The following is a 22,192-nucleotide window of genomic DNA, read 5'->3' as shown; positions in this document are numbered from 1 at the left end:
TTCTAGGGCACACTTCTGGAATGTCTCTTGACACTGTTAAAATGTCCAGGATATTTGTTAGGAATTTTTAAGTCCATTCTGGGATTGAACTCATGCATGTTGACCACAGCGGGGCTCACACTTAACAGTCTCATAATCTGTAGGCTACTGGGACAAAAGAGCTCAATCACCACTAGCGCCTGCTGGTAGAAGGGCCGACCAACCGCGGGACACCCAACAGAAAGTTATATGGTGGAAGGATTAGTAAGCCAGATCACGTGACCCGACAGAATTAACCCATTACATTACACTGAAAAAACATTGAGAAAAGCCATTTGACACATTTGTCACTATAGACTGCCGTAATAAGCTCCGCCCCATCCGCCGAAACGCAAAGGCTGGATTCCTACCCGTATGGCCGCCTACCTCTGCCAGGAATTCCGCGGTGGATATATTGGGCCTAATAGCCATTAAATTACTAACGGATTTTATACAGTGGACTCTAGGCTGTGTTGCAAAATTCCCCCACCTTCTTTGAATTTCTTTTATATACAGCGCAGAGCTCCATATATGCTGCGCCGAGTGGTGAAAAGGAACCTCCATAGGCCCGAAGGGGATCGACTATAATAATACCCTGGAAGGACTATCCCGGCAACTTTATGTGATAGCTTTCTTCGTCAATATAATGATTTTTATTTAATTTTGTGCGCATCTTGGAGCTCAAGCATTCGTTCAGGCGCGCAAAATGCCCATCAGCAGCGATGCCTTTAACATCGATAATCTCTCGCAGGGCGAGACTGTGTATCAGGTGGATATACGCCCAGATATAGTCCAAGGGGACATTTGCGATTGGAGAGCAGCCATACAGCTAACTCATTTTACAATCTAGCGATGCATCGTCATCAAGGGCTCCTGTAGATCGCCTGTAGAAAGCGGCTTCCTCACCGTTGAGAATCAGGGTGCATCGGGGTCTCAGAACTTCCCAACCCAGCGCCATCCGGTTCTCCAACGCCGGTTTACATTCCTTGCCATGCTCTCTGAGGGGCCGAATAACCTCATCATTCAACTGGGAAGCCATTACAACAGGCCCGCACTGTCGCCTTCTCCTGATACCATCATTGTTTCCCTCAACTATTACCCACTGATGAACAGCCCACCCCTTCATCTCGCCATCATGGTCGCCAAGGACTCTCCCTTGTTGATCGACTGCCCGCCGGATAAACATGGCGGCCTTCCGGACGGACATTCACACCTAGACGCCGTGATCGCCAAATTCCGCATTACGGCCTACATGTGGCAGGCCCTCACGGCTGAAGATATGCGCCTTAAGGGCCTGGGTCGTCGCTCGTTCCGACTCGAAGAGGAGCGGACAGCTGATACCACTAGCCAGGCGTTCTTGGATAACCGGGGCCGGCAGTGGCTCCCTGTTAGTGAGGCCATACGTTCGACGGCGAAGATCCATCTAATTGGTACGCATAAGACGGTTACTGAATTGAGAGACCCGAACATTGCGCAGCAGAATCGTCATGCCAATGACAAAAATCGCTTGTTCAACATATTCCTGGATGCTCTTAAGGACTACGGGCCGCCCTTCGACGCACCCAATCACCCCATTGTTGCGGGCCTGATTCTCGACTCACATTACTCGGTTGAACAGAATCTTATTGTGGCACACGCGGCGTTAGGGGCCCATAATGGTGATGGCATCTCACTGGGCATGTTTGGCAGCCATCTTACCTACTCCTGGCCACGGTTCGCAGAGGAAATTAATGAATATCTGCTCGATACCAGAGCGCCTGGACCAACACTTGGCAATGACTGTGGCGAATGCGACTCTATGTGGGAGGCTTGCTCGATTGGCCAGGGAGCCTTCCTCCATGAAGTGGGCCATGCCTTTGGCGCGCCACATACCACCGGCATTATGGCGCGCGGGTATGCTGAGCACTGGCCCAGGAACTTCCTCCCCAGAACTGCCTACAGCGTGGCTAACAACAGGCAGGGTGTTGTCGTTGTAGAGGGACAGACCCGGAATAATGCTCGATGGGATCTAAGAGATGCACTCTCGTTTAAGTTATTTCCTCACTTTTGGATTCCAGGCGATGGGATTTTCGAGCCGGGTGTCCGGGCCGAAACACCCAGTGCTGTTGTAATAGAACAAGGGGAGGGAGGCCCGTCGAAGTTGGGCATCCAGCTATCCTGTCGAGCCAAGGTCGTGCAAATTTCATTCAACGACAATCCCGAACCATCCCCCACAGTCGCTTCCCCGTCCAATAAAGTCATATATATGATGAAAGACCTCGAATCTCGCTTCCCTCGCAATAGCAAGAAGCCCCTCAAGCTTACCGTGCTCGGGATGAATGGCAAAACCCGCACGATCCATGACGTCTGGCGTCTGTTTGGCTTCAGAGATATCATTAGAATCCCGGGCTCCAAGGTCGTGTTGACGAAACAATCTATTCTATGCCCTCAGATGGAAGCCGATCAATCTAAAGAGCCCGATGACTCGTCTGTTTGGGCATGGGCTACCTTGCTAGCTAAACCACGAGATGGCTTGAGATCGGGCTTTGGGTCTACGAAACGCGTCAAATCTATTGATGTGCGTACGGGGGCGTTTTTGGACGGCTTGTATGTAGATTTCGATGATGGGGAGCGGGTCAACTGCGGGCCGCGATTGAAGCGGAATGGAGGCAAGCACACATTTGGCGGGCACGCTGCTAGGCAAATTGACATCATTCCTAGTGGTAGTGGTAATCGCGTGGGTAGCTATGCTGATCGCGAGATTGTGATGATTGAAGTTGCGAGGGCGAACAACGTTATCACAGGCATGAGGATCCATTTGAGAGATGGGACAGAAGGAGGTGAGCTGAGTGGGTATGGCTGTGTGGATGAGACTTGCACGCTTGGTGAGTGCTTATTTTCACTTTTCTTTCCTTGTTCATTTCCCCCCCGTTTCATTCTCTTCGCCTCTTGAGAAGAATTATGATTTACACCTAATTTTATAACTTTCTCCTCCCGCGCTCGCCCGCTAATGGTGAGAGCTTTGCACCGTTTCAAACAGAACCACCACCCGGCCAACGAATTGTTGGCTTCTACGGACGCAACTGGTGGGGTCAAATGTGCGATGCGATGTTTGAATTTGGCGTCATCAGTGCTCCACGCGATGTCGAGTTGCCAGAAACAGTGTATGGGATGAAAGAGCTTATGAATACGGATGGGCGGCGCAATGATGTGAGCTAGCTCCCTCTATTTCCTTTCCTCTTGGAAAGAGGTTAAATCAGATATTGGCGGGTTTGGCCGCCAAAACTACAATAATAGTCCACACAAGGAAGAGGAGGGTGGGGCGTAACTGAATGAAATTTAGTGATTTAACCAGAATGCCAAATGCCTGGATGTTGCCATTCCGTCATGAATATAATATCTAACAGTTTGCTAGCTACCTGCAGCTCTAGGTAAACGAGAGCAAGTAAAGCAGAGGAATCGAGAGTGGTTGGTGTATAAGGCCTATCATTTCTTGCGACGGGTATCGGGGAAACAACGTTAATGTCAAATCAAATTAAATCAGCCAGCTCTTCATCAATTACGGCATTAACAAGACAGCCTCCTCCTCTTCCCAACCTATACGGTTTAAACTAACCATGCTACCTACCTTCATTTGCCCGTCTCAAAGTATTCTTATCACCGAACCCACTAAGCCAACTCGAAGCAATTCCTCGCTCTGTTTACCCCCTCGAATCATTCTCCAACGGCAACTTCAATCATCCAACCCCGTCCCTTCTCCCCCATCCACTTCCATATTGTCAGCCCCCACCGCTACATCCCAACTCGCACACTCGTCCCGCACCCTGGTCTCCGAATTCTCCACACATATCTTAACCCGCTTTTCGACCTCCTCCTTCCACTTCCGATCGTACGCAATCGCTGCCCTCCTCATCTCTTCATAATACTGAAATAGCCGCTGGCCCGGTTCCCCACCCGCTCCCGCTCCCTGCCTTAACCCAGACACAAGCGGCCAATCATTTGTCGTAGAGATTTTGCTATGATCAACGAACTTATCAAGCGCCAGACGAGACTTGAGGGTGATGCCGATCATAGCTTCCATGGTGTAACGTGCGTCGTTGCCGCCGTTGTGCAGGTTCCAGCCCGTAATGCCAAGATCGACGAGGATTTTGCCTAGGGATGTCGGCTCTGTTTGGCGCATTAGGACACGGAAGAGGATGGAGGTGTCGAGGGTATCGATAAAGTTTGGAAGTTCGGTATTGTTGTCTGGAGGGCGGGGGGTGTCGGCGGTGGTGGTGCTCAGTTTGATGAAGGACTTGCATCCCAGCTTCCGGAGGTACGCAATGTCGGTTTCGGCGTTGTGGCCTACGAATATCAAGTTGCGTGGACGAGTATTGTTTTCCGGGATTGAGTCGATATCGCAGAAAGGTTCGGTGTCCGAAAACGAGGGCTGACGAATACCCTCCTGGGTATCTTTCTCGCCTCCATTGGTATTGCCGCTCTTCGCGTCTATCAGATCCTGGGGGAACCAAGGTACATGGGCAGAGTAAGGAGGTTGAAAGCACATATCGACAATGTCTGCAGCCTTCGATATCGAGATCCATTCACTTTCGCCGAATTCGAAACTGTCGGGACACCCGCTAACATACTCTTTGTTGACAACATTAGCGTATTCCGAAATTCGGAAATGACGAGAGTGTATCTTCGCAGTCCAGTTACTCCCACCTTCTCCAGGGGGAATACCAGCAAGATCAAGGGTGTCAAGAGTTGATACTCCGATTTCTGTGATTTGATGGTGAATTTTTTCATTTGCCTCGACATCAACGCAAACAAAGATTGGCTCACTCGCAAAGCGGAATGGGGCTACTTGATTGACATCCATCGGGAGAAGGATAATCCCGCATGCTAACCCGTACTCCCGTTCCGCCTGCTTCTGTTCTTCCCAGGTCAAACCATCAGTAATAGGGGGTTCCAGATCGCGAGGACGTCGAGGACACATTCCAAGGTAGCACTTGGCCCTCTTCATCGTACGGCACCAGCCCTGTAATTTCTGGATGCGGTCGCCTTCCCTTTTCTTCCTAGCTACCTTGTTCTTTTGTCGATTAGCGTCGACAGCAGCCGCCATCTTTCCCTTGAAAGCAGCAAATGAACGGTCAACTTCTGCGGAGCACCCCTGGGGGGGTTCATGATGGTCTATTGGTGCGTCGGGTATGTTTGACTCCATTTCTTCTTTCTCCTCCTTAGAGGACGCCATTCCGAGATAATGTGGCTGAGGGGTACCGTCGTTCTCGAAAGGGATTAAGAGCCCGGGTTCTTGGTCTAAAGGAAGGGAAACATGAGTGTTAAATGCGTTGTTGATGTCATCCATAAGGTCTTGAACTTGTTGACTGGGAACGAGAATGAGCGGTCTCGTTGAGATGGAAAGCGGCGGGTTAATATAGTATCTGATGGAATGCTCAAGTTAGTGAATCTGGGCATTGCAGAAGGGGCTATCCAGAGTCATAGTGACTACTCGAAAGGGACGATTTCCCCAGCCCGTAGTTATAGCCCATTATGTCTGCACCTTTTGCATTATGGTCTAATATCTGAACGGGGAAGAGATTCTTTCATGGAATTAACGTACATATCCCACGGCCTCTTCCAGAACTTTCCTTCGTTGAAGAAGCGTTGTGCAATTCGCTCGCCATCACTGTCTCGAACGTATTTGTACGGGAAACGACTGATAGCAGATATTGGGCAGAATAATCTTCCGCCATTGCTGTAGAAGGCTGCCCCAAGGTATCATAGGAAGCCGTCGGTATCGACAAACCCACATGCGTACTTCCCCTGTAATGGTTATCGTTCTTATTCCAAATCTTCTTTTTCCTTTTGTTTTCCCGTGTAGCATCGGAAAAAGTAGCTAGATACTCATCAAACCCATCTTCTGAGCTGCTGGGCTCATCTACCGCCGGCTTCTTGGACGAACCTGCTTGGCTACTCTGCTGACGGCTTGTTTCTGTGGTTTGTGGTGGATTGTTGGCGGTGTTCTGTTCTTTCATTGAAAGATTCGCTATTTCCAGTGCGGATTGAAGGCCTGTATTGGTCTTGAGAAGATCTTCATCTTCTCCATCAAAGAGTAACTTGAGACGCGCTTGCATGTCAGTCGTGGGCAGCAGAGCAGATTCATGAAACACACAAAGTTACAAATAGCAGCTGTGGTGGAAAATCGTTGATGCAAGAAGAGAAAATGACATGAAAGAAAGGAGAAGCAGAAGGAAAGAGAACTAGAAAAGTGCAGTCAGTGAACTGCACTGTGTTATAGACTGTGAGTTAGATCAGTTAAAATGCCATGAAGTGAGAGATGCTCTGAAGACATGTCTGAGATCAGTGACAAAGCAACACTAAGACATCATCAATCTTCTTGAAGGATAACATTGTTGTGTTGTAATCTAACTATGCGAGTTACACTAAATGTAGAATAGTTGAAGGTTGTATTAATAGATCTATCTACAAGAACATAATATAGTGATGGGTCATGTGATCTAGTGGGATCACTAACCGCAACAGCTGTAAGGGCCAACACCCCCCCTCAAGATAACAAGAATCACATACAAAAACATCCAAACCACCAAGATAGTCTGTCAAAACCAAATACAAATGTAAAATTAAACATTCCCAACTTTTATACCTGTAAGACTGTAAGAAATCCCGCTCCTCGCGGATTCTTTATCTCTATTTCTATCTCTCATGTAATCAATAGAGCTAGCGGCCCTTGGCTACACATAACTATATAGACTGGAGTTCATAAATACTATTTATAACTCAGCTTGAATACTATTATATATTTAATCTCTACATTTTATCTTTCTACTGTAAATACTTCTAGTAGTTAACAGTATATATTATATCAAACTGTAAACATCTGAATAATTGTCTATAAGTACTTATTCTTATATTTCAAGCTCAGTTAGTCAGCAACTGCTTATTATAACTGAAAGAACTAGAAACTTATATACTTCAATCTCTATAAACTCTACTATAGATACTCAGAAATAGTTATCTGAATCACAGATAATTCTTATAAAAGAAGTTCTAGAGATCTTATTAATTACTTATAGAATATTATTCTCTATATCTATAACAGAGAAATTCTCTAAGCTTATAAATAAATTAATCTTAGTGAAGAATATTCTTAAGTATCTCTTACAGAATTAAGTTATTTTTCTATAAGAAATACTTATTATCTGTAAATACTCTTAAACTGAGTCTCTAGATATAATCTTTAGAGATACTTATAAACTGAAAAGAAACTTTCTTAAGTTATAATCACTTAAAATAACTTATTAAATTATAATTTATAAAAGCTTTTATAAGTTTGTATTTAAAATTAACTCATAAGCTCAGTTATATAATATAAAAGATAAAGAAGTTATTATCTATATAATAATAGATCTCTATTATATTAAAGTTAAGAACTGACTGAATTATTTAAAGAATAATTATAAGAGATCTTACTAATCTATTCTTAAGATTTATCTAGAGAATAAATTAAGAAACTTTATAAGTTAAACAGAGAATATCTGAGCTGTAATTATTAATATTAGAAAAAGAGATAAGAAATCTGATAAAGACTACTCACAGCACTTTATAAAATTATAATATAAACTAAGATCTGTGAAAATAGAGCTCTGAAATAAGATCTAAATAATAATATTTATAAAGAGACTGAATATAAATATATAGAATAAGCTCATTGAGTAAGACTCTAAATTCTTAACTCTGAAGAAACTAATAACTTTTATTCACTACTTATAAATCACTGTAAGAGTTATAGACTTATAGAGAGTAAATTACTAACTAACTCTATAAGAGTCAGAATAACAGAGAACAGATTTATTAGAAAAAAATAATAAAATATAGAGAGATTTATATCTAACTACTAAGTAGAGAGAGAGAGCTTCATAAACTTCTATAAATAAAGTATATAATAGAGAGACTAAGAAAAAGAGACTCTGTTTTATCTATTTTAAATTAGAATATCTTTATATAAACTGTTCAGATAAATTAAAATAGAAATTTAAGAAATTATAGACAGAGTCAGTAACAGTGTTCTTAAGAGTCTTAAAACTGATATCTGAATCTATTACTTCTCTGATAAAAATACTTATTTATAAGAAGAGACTGTGCTGTAGTACTGTTATCTTATAAGTATAAGAAGTATTAATAAACTCAGAATCTCAGATCACTGTAGTATCTTTAAAGCTCACAGAGTAAATAAGCTGAAGAGTGAAGACTAGAAATCTACTCTTATAATAAGCAGAGTATAAGAACTCAAATCTGAGAACTAAGAGACTTATAAGAGTTATCTTTGAATTATAAGATCTCTCTGAAATCTGAAGAAAATTTATAGAAACTGTGATTATTACAGATATCACAGATAATATATACTTAAAACTTATATAACTTCAAAGATACAATCTGTACATGACTGTTTATAAGTTAGATTTATACTTTCAATCAGTGTTAACAGACTCACTTACAGAGATAGAATCAGTTAATATTATAGAGTTAATTAGAGAAGATAAACTTATCTATATAATAACTTTATAAGTATCTAAGAAACTCATGATTATGAAAACTAAGCTTTAAATATCAGAGAAATACTGAGATCTTACAGAGATATTTAATTTAGTAAAAATAGCTAAGCTTTCTTCTCATTATAAGAAGAATCTAATAATAGATTTAATAGAAGAGTAAAAACTCTTCTAAGAATTAATCTATAAACTCTTTTATTATGATATAGAGATCTTACAAATCTATATAAAGAAGAATCTAAAGAATAGCTTTATTCAATCTTTATAGATCTTTATAAAAGTCTCTGTAATATTTATAAAAAAGAAGAATGAAGATCTCAGATTATATATAGACTATTATAATTTAAACTTTAAGATAATAAAGAGTCACTATTCTCTATCTCTGATTAAGAATGTAATTAACTGTTTTATAAAAGCTATTATATTTATATAATTAAATATAATTAATATATATACACAGCTGTGAATACAGTCTGAGAATGAATAAAAAACTGTCTTTAGAACTGTACTAAGATTATTTAAATATTTAGTGATATCTTTTAATCTGATTAATATCTCTACAGTATTTCAGTCTTTTATTAATAAAATACTTTATATATATCTGAATATCTTTATAATAATATATCTGAATAATATGATAGTGTACTTTATAAAGAAGAAAGAACACACTGAGTATATATAAAGTATATTAAAAATCTTAGATAAGATAGAACTGTATATTAAGTTTATAAAGTATAACTTCAGTATCTACTGAATTAATTTTCTAGAATATATAATTATCACAGATAATATTCAGATAAAATCTTTGTAAATTAAGACTATTCTATTATAACTGAAGTTAACTAGTATTTATAAGATTCAGATCTTTCTAAGCTTTGTGAATTTCTATAGACAGTTTATCTTTATATTTATAAGAATCTTCTTAACTCTTATAGATATACTGAAGAATGAAAATAAAAAGAAGTCATTTTATAAATAGAGAATAAAAAGATTATTAAGAAGAGAGAACTGTAAGAACTTTCTTATTTCAGAAGCTTACAGAGTCTTTATAAGATTAAAATAAATATTTATAGATATAGTAATACTGTTTTATTTTGATTTCTTACTCTTAATCAGATTAAAGATAGATGTCTTCTTCTTTATAATTTCAGAAATAGTCTCATAACTACAGTTAAATGAGAACTGAGTTTTAATAGTCTTTTTCTTATAAAAGATATAACTTACAGAGATTAACTATAATATTTATGATTAGAAGTTTCTTATAATAGTAAAATTCTTTCATCACTAATATCACTACTTTGAGAATCTTATAATAGTAATTATTATTAGAACTGATTATAATAGCTTATAACAGTTTACTTTAATTAAGAAACTCTTACAGTGATAAATTTACTGAGCTCAGAGACTGAGTAAGTTCTGATTCAAGATAGAATATATTAAGAGAACTAAGAACTCAGTAAATGAACTCTCTTACAGATCAGACTATATTAAGAAGATCAGAATATCAGATATAGAGAGACTAGAGAAGACAGAAAAGCTTTATAGAATACTTGAACTGAGTATTATAAAGAGATTGACTGAAGAGTCTCTCAATTCTCTATAAGAGAAGAGAGAAAAGAGAGAAAAGAAGTCTGTATAACTACTCTTTATAATACTGAGAGTTAACACTCTGAAAATCTCTGTAAGAATTCTTGAAGAGAGTATCTATAATCTGAAGAGTTTGCAGACTTTGAGAAGCACTGTTGAAGATCTGATATAAGAAGAAACAGAGTATAAGTTTTTATAAGATCTTATATTCAGATTATCTGAACTACAACTGAAGAATGAATATACTCAGTATATTTACAAACTGTTTATAACAGAAATCAACTCTGCAGAAACAAAGAAATGAAGACACCGCTCCACCACGAACTCGCTCGATTTTTCGAATAAGAACCCGCCGATAGATCCATCGAAAAGCCCTCGATCATACGAGCATTTTGACCCCATCGCCGACCGCATACCCCGTGTGGTGGTGGAGTTATCCAGCCAAATGTGAACCAGACGTTGTTCGGAACTCCTGCGTGGGATTATCCCCCATTCTCCCCTACCACACCACAACCCCGGGCCAAATTGCCATATAAATTGTAAGGTGAAGAGACCTAGCCGCATGCACCAATCTTCTTGATTTTGGAAGATCCCCAATCTGTAGTTGTGGAGATATCTGAGGAGCGACCTCTGCGAAAACCCTGTCCATCTTTGATGTTCCAAAACACCAACACCAAGTCCCACCCTTGTACCGCCCTTCTCAATCTGGCCCATCCCTGGCAGAAAAATACAAAACGATACCTCAGTGATAATATCAAGCACATAATCAATGAACAACAAGTCAACAGCACATCAACAACTATAAAATCAGTATATCTCAAGATCTGACTGAGTCTTTGATCCCTGCACAGTGAGATATATTAAATCTAGTTTTAATATCTCAATATTCAATAGATTCTGCAAGGGATTGAGAACAGTAACACTAGATTTCTATTGAATTTGAGAATTAACTCTATATTGATATAATCATTGACAAAGTCTTCTATTTTGAGATATAAATAACCAGTTCCTCTACATCCTGCTGGCAATATTTATATTATTATATAGAAACAGACTTATATTCTCTATAATATCAAGACTCTGAAGAGAGAAAGTCTTGATAGAGAGTATACAGTAGTGCATATCTTAGCAGTTTCTATCTCATTCTTCTGCAGCAGTCAATGCATAAAAAAAAAGATCTTAGAAATAGTTTTTTACTTCTCTTGAAAGAGTAAGATGTTTTTCTCTGAGTTTTACACAATATTCTTACAAAGAATTAAAAACAGAGCTGTTTTCTGTCATAATTTCATATTCTTTTAAGTAAGAATTACTTTTTCAGTGGCTGAAGAGCTTTCATTAATACTTAATTCTTTTTTACACTCTTTATTAACTGATTTGAGTTGCACACTTGTTGTGTGAGAAGAATTGAATAATTTAGAATAAAATTGAATAGTTTTAATCAATTTCTCTGCAAAAAATTGATTTATTTTTTATCAGTTTTTCTCTTAAAAACTGTCATATCATCTGATTCATTATCAATTGATATCATACTTTTTCTCACTGTATCTCAAGAAAGAGATTGTAAAGATTTTATTGATTTATCTCAAAAATCAATTTTAGTTTATTAGATTCTCTTCAAAAATCTAATCTAGTTACTGAACTAGTGTGAAAAAAATCAGGTGTTTTATACACAAAAGTCTTTTATTCTTCTTTTGAAACAGTCTGACCAACTTTTCAATTGAAAATAGACTTAGAAATATCTCAATTGAAACAGTCTGATCAACTTTTCATTGAGTGAAAACAATGAGTTCAAAAATACACTCAGTTGATGTGAAAAAAGATGCTTTCTCAAATGCTATTCCTGAGATTGAAATTCTGAAGAGAAGAAAGAAAGAAGAAATAGAGAAATAATAAGTTCTTGAAATACAGAAACTTGAAAAAGTAAGCAAGATTCTTGAAAAGCAGTGTCTGAGTGAGATGAATGAAGAAGTTCTGTTAATTCTTCATACTCAGACTAGACAACTACAGGAGATAATCAAGTTCAAACTTGGAATCTCAAACACAGTTCAAAAAATCTTGAAAATTCCTAGTACAATCACTGACTCTTCATCTTGCTCTTCTTCTTTTCTTTTTCCTACTTCTTCTTCTTCTTTGAATCAGAAGAAAACATATGCTCAAGCAGCTGAATCTGCTGTCTCTAAATCTGCTGTCTCAAAACCTGCTCAAAATCCTGAGAAAACTGAGAAGAATACTGCTCATGTCTCTATTCATAGAAAAGTGAAAAAGAAAATGCAAAAAGAGAAAAACTTTCAAATCTTCAGAAATAGAAGACTTATTCTCAAAGTCTCAAACCAGGACATTCTGCAAAGAAACAAGCTAAACTCAAATCTCATTTTCAGAATCAGAAATGAAATTAATCAGCAGTTCTTTTCTCAGTTGATGACTGATATTGAAGTTCAAAAATCAGTTATAGCTTTAATTAAGTCATCATTCTTTGAAAACTTCATTATTCTGACTACAATGCCTGAATTCAGTGCTGAATTCCTTATTCAGAATGAGAATCTCTGAAAGTCAGCAGTAGAATCTTTGTTAAACACAATAATTCTATCTGAAAGAGATGAAAAGTGAGACAAATTCATTCTTCATGATATTTCAGTTGAAATTTTTGACTGTGAAGAAGAAATGCTACTTCTTAAAAATGAATTGAAAGAATACAACTCTATTCAACTGAGAAAGAAGTCTGTATGACTAAATTCAATTAAGTTCAGACAAAGTAGAAGAAATGTCTCTGTTCTAGTATATATAAAAACACTTGAACAGTCAAAGATCTCTGAAGTAAGAGTAACAGGTTTGAAAATGAGAGTTCATGAATACAAAGACTCAAGAATGAATCTCAAAGCTCAAACACAGTGTTCAAACTGTCAAAGATATGAACACTTTGCAATCTCATGTTTTAGAGACTCAAAATGTGCATTCTGTGCCAGAGATCACAAAACTAGTGAGCATAAATGTGAAACATGCTCAAAAAGAGATGAAATTTGTCAACATACTCTGCTTAAGTGCTCTAATTGCAAAGAAAAACATGCATCTAGCTCAAAAGAATGTATGTTTGCTTCTAGAACTCAAAAGAACTGAAGAAAAGATGAAGCTCAAAGTTAATCTAGAACTGAAGAGAAGAGTCAAGTCAGTAAACTCACAACTGCAAGCTCAAAAAGAAGAAACTCTCAACTATCTAAGTCTTCAAACTTCAACTCTCCAGCTAAATGTAAACAGAACTTGAATTCTCAAACTTCTGTTAAGATTAGAGAATTGAGAAATAACTCTGGTGATAAACTAGATATAATGTAAGTAGTTGAGATTTCTACTTTTCAGAACAGTTATAATCTACTATCTGATAATAGTGATTAGATTCTACTCTACTCTCTTTTAGTATGAATATACAACAAAAACAATAAAAAAAGTTTAAAAACTCTTCAAAAATCACATTTATTCAAAATAATGTGAATAGAAACTCAAATTGTATTTATTCTTGTCTTCAAATTGCATTTGAATAAAAAGTTAATTTTATACTGCTTCAGAAGCCGAATTTTGATACTGAGTAAAAATATGTCATTTCTCATTCAAGCTACTACTGCTTTTTACCTCAAAAGTCTGAGATAAAGTCAAGAGTAGTGATCTATAAAAGAAAGAGATCAAGATATCAATTTAATCTAAGATTTGATATCATGTCTGACCCTGATATTCTAGTGAGTGATATTATAGATAAAGAAAATGAGTTTGATACTATACAGCTCATAAATATCTATAATGAAAAGTCATTGAAGGAAAATAACAATATCTGAATAATTGATAGAGAATTTCTGAACATAACTTCATCAAGAAACTCTATAATTGCATGAGATTTCAATGCACATCATCTCTGATGAAATTCAGAATGCAAGAGAGCAGTGAGAGCTGATAATCTAATTGAATGAATCTTTGAGCATTCAATAGATTTGATTAATAAGTCTGATCAATAAACATTCTTTAGAAAAGACATGAAACAGAAGTCTATTATAGATCTAATCTTCATGTCACAAAATCTAATGAAAAAAAGACTTGTAAACTGGTTTATTGATTCAAATGAGACATCAGAATCAGGTCATGAGATTATTCAATTTGATATTGAACTGAGTGAAAAACAAATGAGTGAAAATCCTCTTCTCTCTAATCAGTATAACTTTGAAAAAGCTGATTGAAAAGCAGTTGAAGAAAGTATAAAACTGTTAAAATCTGAAAGACAGAATGAGCTATATTGAAATTCTGGTCAAGATATCTCAAATGAAATGCTTAAGAATAGAGTGAAGCTTATTATATCTATTATTCTAACAAGTGTTAGAGATAATATTTCAAAAAGAAAATCTTCTGAGTATTCAAAATCTTAGTGAAATGAGAATATCTCATCTAAAAGAAAAGAATTAGCTACTGCTAGAAGAGATTGAAAAAATGATGTAATATCTGATGAAGAGTTCAAAGCTGTCAGAAATGAATATTTTTCAGATATCAAAAGAGCTAAAACAGACTGCTGAAATAAATTTCTTGAAGAAGCATAAGAGAAGGAAGTTTTTAAAGCTTTTAACTATACTAAAACAAGAAGTGTAGCAAAACTTCCAGTCTTAGAATATGAGTTTCAGAATGAATCATATACAGCAAACTCTTTTGAGGAAAAATATCAAGCTTTTATGAGAATTCTCTTTCAGAACTCACCAGATTCAGAGTCAGATTCAGAGAAAGAGAATATATCACTTCTCAACTACATTAATGAAAATGACTGAGAATAGTCTGATCTTACATAAGATGAATTAAAGTCAGCTATCTTCTCAAGTTCTGTTAAAACTGCTGCAGGTCCTGATTCAATTAATCACTTGATTATTCAAAATACATATCCCTACTTAAAGAATGAATATTTTGAGCTCTTTTTCAATCTCTTGAAAAATGAATATCATTCTGAATGCTGGAGAGAAGCCACTGGAGTGATTCTTGTAAAACCTAATAGAAAAACTTCAATTTCTAAGTCATATAGAGTAATATCTCTATTGAACTGTTTAGAAAAGGTTTTAGAAAAGATAATAGCTACTCAACTATCTTTTATAAGCTCTATAGATGATTCTCTTTTATTCAGTGAATAAATGAGAGATAGAAAACAGTGTTCTGCAATTGACACTGTTCTCTCAGTGGTTCATGATATTCAAATAGCAAAGCATGAGAGTCTGGTCTCAACTGCAGTTTTTATTGATATAAAAGAAGCATTTGATCATGTTTCAAAGTCAAAGTTAATTCAGACATTGAAGATATTAAAACTGCCACTTTCTCTAACAAAATGAGTTAACTGTTTTATATCTAAAAGAATTATACAACTCTTCTTTGATGAAATGAAACAAGACAAGACTGAGATAAAAATAGAAGTACCACAGAAATCTTCAATCTCACTCATTTTATTTGCAATATACACTGCATATCTATTCAAAAATAGAAATATGAGAATAGTGTGATCTCTGAGATATGTGAATGATATTGATCTAGTCTACAGCTCAAAAACTATCAAAGAGAATTTGAAAGTAATTGAAGAAGCTGTAAAGGAAATCTTTGTTAGAGCAGATATCAATTAAATTCAATTTGATATGAATAAAACTGAGTTAATTCATTTCTTTTCTAGATTCAATGAGAAAGAACTATCTCTAACTCTTTTAAATAGAGAGATTAAACCCAGTGTAAATGTCAAATGATTAGAAGTATGGTTAAACTCCAAGTTGAATTTTAAATATCACATTCAACAAAGAACTGTCAAGGCAGAAAGACTATTAAATAACATAATCAGACTATTAAATGCAGAGAGAGGTCTATCTTTCCAGGCTATGAGACAGTTATATATAGCCTGTATTACATCAGTAGCTGATTATGAAGTTCAAGTTTGATGGAATAATCAAGGGAATTTCACTGAACTCTTTCAAAGTCTGTAAAACAGAGCCTTGAGAAGAATTCTGAGAGTATTCAAATCATCTTCTATTAAAGCAATGAAAATTGAAGCTTCAATTCCTTCTTCTGCTATTAGATTTGAAAAAGCCTGTATAAACTATGCTCTGAGAGTTGTAAAGTTGAGCTCAAATCATATAATCAGAGAAAGAGTCTCTTCTTCATTTCTATTAATTAACTCTGGAAATGAACTGGATTGGAATAGATTTCTTGATTGAAATGAAAATAATTCTTCAAAGAAAATGTCTTCTCAACTTTACAGACTATACTCTCTGATTAAAAATTAATTTTCTTCTTTAAATGTTGAAAAAGTTGATCATGAGAAGTTATCTCTCTGAAGAGAAAAGCTTGAATCTCTTATAGACTTACAAATAAGTGAACTATCAAAAGAGAAAGAATATGAACAGCATTTGAAGAGAATTTCTACAATCAATATAAAAGACTCTATTCTGATTTATTCAGATGGCTCAAAAAATGAGAACTTGAATAGATTAGGTGCAGGCATTGCTTATACAGAAGATAATATTAATTTTATCTCAGATTTCTGAAATCTAGGCTCTGAATGTGAAGTCTTTGATGCTGAACTATTTGCAATAGTGAAAGCTTTCAAACTCATTAAAATAAAATCTCATAAAAGAGGAAATTGTTTGAAAGAGGCATGAATATTCTCTGATAGTCAAGCTGCTTTGAAAAGACTTAGAAATAGTCAGATTCATAATGATCAAATGAATCTTGAACTGATCTTAAACTCTGTTTTGAAAATTCAAAAGAGAAGAACATCAAAGCTGATAATTCATCTGCACTGAGTTCCTGCTCATATGAATATTCATGGCAATGAATTGGCTGATTCAGCTGTAAAAAAGGGTGCAGAATTAAGCAGATCTATTCAAAAAATTGTGTCCTGGTCTTTTATAAAGAGAAAAATAAAAGAATCTTGTTTAGACAAGTGAAATGAAAGCTGACAGAAACAAAAGAAGAGTATACATTATTCAAGATTTGAAACAAAACCCAAGTGGAAATCTTGTTCAATTAAATGTAAAAAGAAAATATTCTCATCTATAATACAGCTGAAACTAGGACATGGTTATTTCAAATCTTATATACAAAGATTTGATGATAGATTTGACTCAATAGAATGCTCATTCTGCAATACAAATGAGAATTCTGAGTATATTGTAATGCACTGTGCATTATACAATAGTCTCAGAGTCAGATTGAAAGAGAAGTATGATCTAAATCAATTAAATATGAGATTCTTATTCTCAACTGAGACAGGAATTAAATACTTAATAGACTTTCTATCAGAAACTCAAGCAGCTATAAGAAAATGGCTAAATTCAGAATTATCTGAATATGAAGAGAAGGAAATTAATCAGATATAGTCTGTTAAAACAGCTATACACTCTCTTTTAATAATTTGTTTTGTTATAGTCTCTCTTTACTTTATCTTTTTCTTTATCTTTTTCTTTCAATTTCTTTCTATCTATCTATTTAATGTGTCTATCTTTGAGACTGTGTTCTTTTTCTCTTTTCTTTTGTCATGATATTGTCAAATGGTTTCAAAGTATCAAAAGATGTTAAAACACTGCAATTTGTAAACAGTTTTTGTATTCTGAGCTGGAATTTTCTGATTTTGCATATCTGAAATTGATGAATGTATAATAGTTAACTTTACAGACATAGAAAAAACCCTGAGAACTAAAGTTCTCAGGTAGATGTCATAGTCTCTGACTGCATACATCTATAATTGAAGAATAATAATAATAATAATAAAGAAATGAAGAGACTTAAATAATCTCTTATAAAGAGAGAACTGAATTTATATACCTGTGAATAAGTTTCTATATATAGAACTTATTAAAAGGTATTATAACTCTTCTCTAGTAAGTTATTTTATAAATACTAGAACTTATGAGTTGCTTATAAGAAAATACTTCTGATTGAAGATATAAGAACTTATGAAGAAGATAGTGAATTCTTATACTATTTATCAGAGTTTGTGAGTAGTGCAGTTCAGATTATATAAAGAACTTACTTCTCTATTCATTTCACAGAAATCTTAAGAACAGCTGAGAATGAATACTCTTATAGATCTCTCTGAAAGCAAGAATATATATAATACCTGCTTTGACAGTGTACTGATAATAGTGAATCACTTTATCAAGATAACACACTTTATACTCATCTGTAAGAACTTGAAGTTAAAGAATTTAACTCATATCTTCATCTGTAATATAATTCAGTTGTATAAATTATCTATAAATATTATCTCAGATAGAGAATCAATCTTCACAGAAGAGTTCTGATCTGATCTGATCACTATACTGAAGATTTCATGAGATCTAAGTACAGCTTTTCATCAATAGACAGATAATCAGATAGAATATCTGATAAGTATATTAAAATAGTATCTGCAGTGCTTTCTCAATTATAATCAGAATAACTGAGTGCATTAATTATCACTTATAGAGTTTATATATAACAACTCAAAGTATATCAGTATAGATAAAACTCTCTTTGAGATGCTTACTGAGACTTATCTGTGAATAATCTTGGTAAACTCATAAGAGTATACTATAAAGTGTGATGATGTCTGTGAACAGACTGAGAGAATTCAGAAGATCTGAGAGAAACCTTGTAAATTCTTAAGAAAGACTTAAGAGTATTAGAAGAGATACTATGACTTCAAGCATATTGTAAAGAGTTTTAAGAAAGATGATAGAGTCTGACTAAGTCTAGAAAACATTATTATATGAAGATCTAGTAAGAAGCTGAATCTCTTGTAGACAGAGTCTTGTAAAATTATAAAGAAAGTTAGTTTACAGTTCTACAGATTAAAACTATTATCTGAATTACAAATATATAATATTTTTCATATCTCTTTACTCTATAAATATAAGAAATTCTTAGAAGAGAACTCTGTGACTTATCACTCTGTCTATAAAGTACTAGAGAGTGAAAGAGAATATCAGATAAAAGAGATTATTAACTCAGAGAAGTGAGATTACAAGCTCTGATTCAAGATTTAATGATAAGAGTATTCTGATAAGATGAATAAGTTCACTTAAGAATTATTCAGACAGATAAGACATCTGCAGAAGCTGAGACATGACTTTTATACTATAAATTCTGATAAGTCAGAATGATGTGATCTTTGCTAAGAATCTAATTATGATAAAGATATTAACACTGTTATTTATGAATTCTAGTCTATAAGATAATGAGTTTCTACTGAGATGAACAGTCTGTGATGTATGCAAGAAAAGAAGAAATCATATTCTTATTAAAGTTAAAAAACAAGAAAATAAACAGGACTGTGAACACAATTTAGAGACTAATAAAGAAAAAATAAAGAAAATTCATACTTACATTCTTAATATCTGTAACACTTAATTCTCTTATAACTATCAATTCTCTTCTTCAAAGAAGCAGAGAGTATTATGTCTGTGATACAGATAATTATTGCATTTAATATAAAGACTATCAGAAATGCACAGACTTCAGAGAAGTCAGATATCAGAGTATATATAGTTATAACTGAGTCTTGAGAGCTGACTGTCTATATATATGATTAAATATCTCTTACAAAGCTGTATCTACTCTCTCAGTTATAGTATTCAGCTCAGAAATAATTGAGATATGAAGAGAGAGCTTATCTGCTCAGATCAACTCTTATCACAAATTCATAGTATTTACATTGCCTTAATTATCTGAATTTTGCAGGTATTTGACAACTTATCTCTCATTAATAATGAGATTGCAGAAATGTGCTGCAGTGCAAGAATCATTGATAGAAAACCTAGATATATTTGCATATATCTGATCAGAGATTATACAGGCAGAGAGAGAGTGATCATAGACCTGTGAGACTGCAGAAGACACTGATAATACTGAGAGTTTTACAAGAACTGTCAGCTAGAATCTGTAAGAAATTACTTATAAGAAGACTTACAGTAAAGAAAGAGACTGTGCTGCTTGAAGTTAGAAACTGATCTGAGAAAGACATGAAATTGACTGCTGATCTGAAGATCAGATGTGATAATAAGACTGAGAAGAGTGAAGATATGATTGTAAGCAGCAGTGTCCCTGCTTCATCAGCTGGTAAAAAGCAATCAGAGAAGTCACAGAGACACTTACAAGAAACTCAGCAGTAGTCAGACATTGTTTATGAAGATATTGAAATTGAAAAATTTTTTATTCTTAAGAAGTTCTTGAATAAATATATGAATATTATCAGAAACACTCTCTCTCTGTCATCTGAGTGAAAACACTTCACAGATGAATAAAGATACTCACAGTTTATAAGAATAAGAGCTGTTACAGAAAAAGAAAAAAGAAGATAAGATTCTACAGATAGATCTGAGATATTTATACTACTTTAAAGAGATTTACTTACACTATGAATAATTTCATAGAACAGTCAGATCACTCTAGTAAATACAAGTGATTATGAATTATAGATCTGAATCTTTCTATATGATTATAAAGAATGATTACAGGCTGTAAATATCTTGATTCTATAATTCTACAGAGTTAATGAAAGAATGAAAAATTTCTCACAATTCTACAGTGTCAAAGAACAATGATTTGTAAGAATGAGTAAAAGATTAACTTATAAATACTTCTCTTTAATGAGAGTAATCTCATAGAGAGTGATTTATCTGTGAGATGAATCTGTGTAATTATTACACAAGAATTTCATGAAAATAATTAAGAGTTAACTGAAATTCTTCTATATAAAAGATGTGAGATAAATCTGTATGATAATTAGAGAAGAATCTGTAGATTACAAAGAATCTTATAAAATAAGAAACTGAGTGACAGACTCTTTTCTCTTCATAGTAATAAGAAATTTTTTCTCACTGAGATTTTTTATAGATGTAAAGAGTTTTTAGTGAGTATTACTGCAGTGCTGAGCTGACTCAATGAAGTCACTCAGTGAAACACTTCATAGATGAAGTCTTAGAGAGAGAGAAGTATGTAAGAAATTCTACTTCTCACAGATTCTTTATCTCTATTTCTATCTCTTATGTAATTAATAGAGCTAGCAGCTCTTGACTACACATAACTATATAGACTGAAGTTTGTGAATACTATTCACAACTCAGCTTGAATACTATTATATATTTAATCTCTATATTTTATCTTTCTACTGGGAATACTTCTAGTAGTTAACAGTACATATTACACCAAGCTGCAAACATCTGAATAATCGCCTGCGAGTACTTATTCTTACAAAGACCTAGCAAAATCATGAATTATGCAAATGTCACAGTGTCTAGAGATTTAGTGAGTTCATTCACTGTTATCCGAGTAGTGAGAATGTATTCTAAATCAATGATTCTCTGATTCAACTGTCAATGTGAAAAATGAAAAGACATGTTAATATACTTACTTCAGATCATAATAACTGTCATTTTTATAAGATCTATGACATTCTTATTATCAGTGAGAATCTGCATCAGAGATGTGATAATGAAGCCAAGCTCAATTATAAGGTTTCAGATTCATGTTGTCTCACAGATCATCTCACTAAGAGTCACATATTCAGTCTCATTGAAACTTAGAGATATACAAGATTGCTTCACTGAATACTATGAAATCAGACTGTCTGTAAGCTTAAAAATATAGCTGAATATTGATTTTCTATCATCATTCAAGAGGTCAGCTCAATTGGAATCTGAGTAGCTGAAGAGTAGGTAGAAATCATCAGAGAAATCAGAGATAATGAAAAGATCAGTAGAAATAGAAAGATCAGTAGAAATGAAAAGATTGATAGAAATAAACATCTTATACAGACTGTATCTGTAGAAAATACCCAGATCTATGATTTCTTTCAAATAATATATAACATGTAATAGAGTCTTTCAACATTGAGATATTGAATTAATATTCTGTTAAGTGAGTAGCAAGACAGTATAAGTGATATCAGAACATGTTTTAACTGTAAGATATTACAAACAACTCACATTATATTAATATCACTGAATTGTGAAATCAGTCTCTTTCTCAGATATAGAGAAATTATTAATACAGAATTCATTCTTTATTGATGTTCTAGAGAA

The 22,192-nt window shown here is 34.7% G+C and overlaps 3 protein-coding genes across 5 annotated transcripts; 1 reads left to right on the top strand and 2 right to left on the bottom strand.

Annotated features, from left to right (window-relative positions):
- The first annotated feature begins 339 nt into the window (after nt 1–339).
- Nucleotides 340–6,634, top strand: BDCG_01140. Of its 2 annotated transcripts, XM_045416644.1 has the most exons (4): nt 340–787; nt 869–2,882; nt 3,038–3,207; nt 3,413–6,634. In XM_045416644.1, the coding sequence occupies exons 1-4, from the start codon at nt 725–727 to the stop codon at nt 3,518–3,520; spliced, it is 2,355 nt and encodes a 784-aa protein (XP_045279459.1). In that variant the 5' UTR covers nt 340–724; the 3' UTR covers nt 3,521–6,634. The 2 variants fall into 2 exon arrangements, with proteins under 2 accessions (XP_045279459.1, XP_045279460.1); XM_045416645.1 differs by having other exon boundaries at nt 343–787; nt 3,038–6,634.
- BDCG_01139 lies at nt 2,587–6,423 on the bottom strand. 2 transcript variants are annotated; one of them, XM_045416642.1, is made up of 2 exons: nt 5,600–6,423; nt 2,587–5,420 (listed from the first exon to the last, which is right to left on the bottom strand). In XM_045416642.1, exon 2 carries the CDS (start codon nt 5,342–5,344, stop codon nt 3,731–3,733), a length of 1,614 nt encoding a protein of 537 aa, XP_045279457.1. In that variant the 5' UTR covers nt 5,345–5,420; nt 5,600–6,423; the 3' UTR covers nt 2,587–3,730. The 2 variants fall into 2 exon arrangements, with proteins under 2 accessions (XP_045279457.1, XP_045279458.1); XM_045416643.1 differs by having other exon boundaries at nt 3,235–5,420; nt 5,540–6,423.
- A 3,757-nt stretch (nt 6,635–10,391) lies between the features above and the next one.
- On the bottom strand, nt 10,392–10,879 carry BDCG_01137 (uncharacterized protein; the record flags this gene model as incomplete). The annotated part of the gene is made up of 1 exon (XM_045416641.1): nt 10,392–10,879. The coding sequence occupies exon 1, from the start codon at nt 10,848–10,850 to the stop codon at nt 10,392–10,394; it is 459 nt and encodes a 152-aa protein (XP_045272323.1). The 5' UTR covers nt 10,851–10,879.
- Between the last annotated feature and the right edge of the window lie 11,313 nt (nt 10,880–22,192).

Source organism: Blastomyces dermatitidis, assembly GCF_000003525.1.
Source record: "Blastomyces dermatitidis ER-3 genomic scaffold supercont1.1, whole genome shotgun sequence".
In the NCBI taxonomy this organism is placed as follows: Eukaryota; Fungi; Ascomycota; class Eurotiomycetes; order Onygenales; family Ajellomycetaceae; genus Blastomyces; species Blastomyces dermatitidis.
The sequence above is the reverse complement of the archived record's forward strand: the minus strand, read 5'-3'. Positions and strand labels throughout refer to the sequence as shown.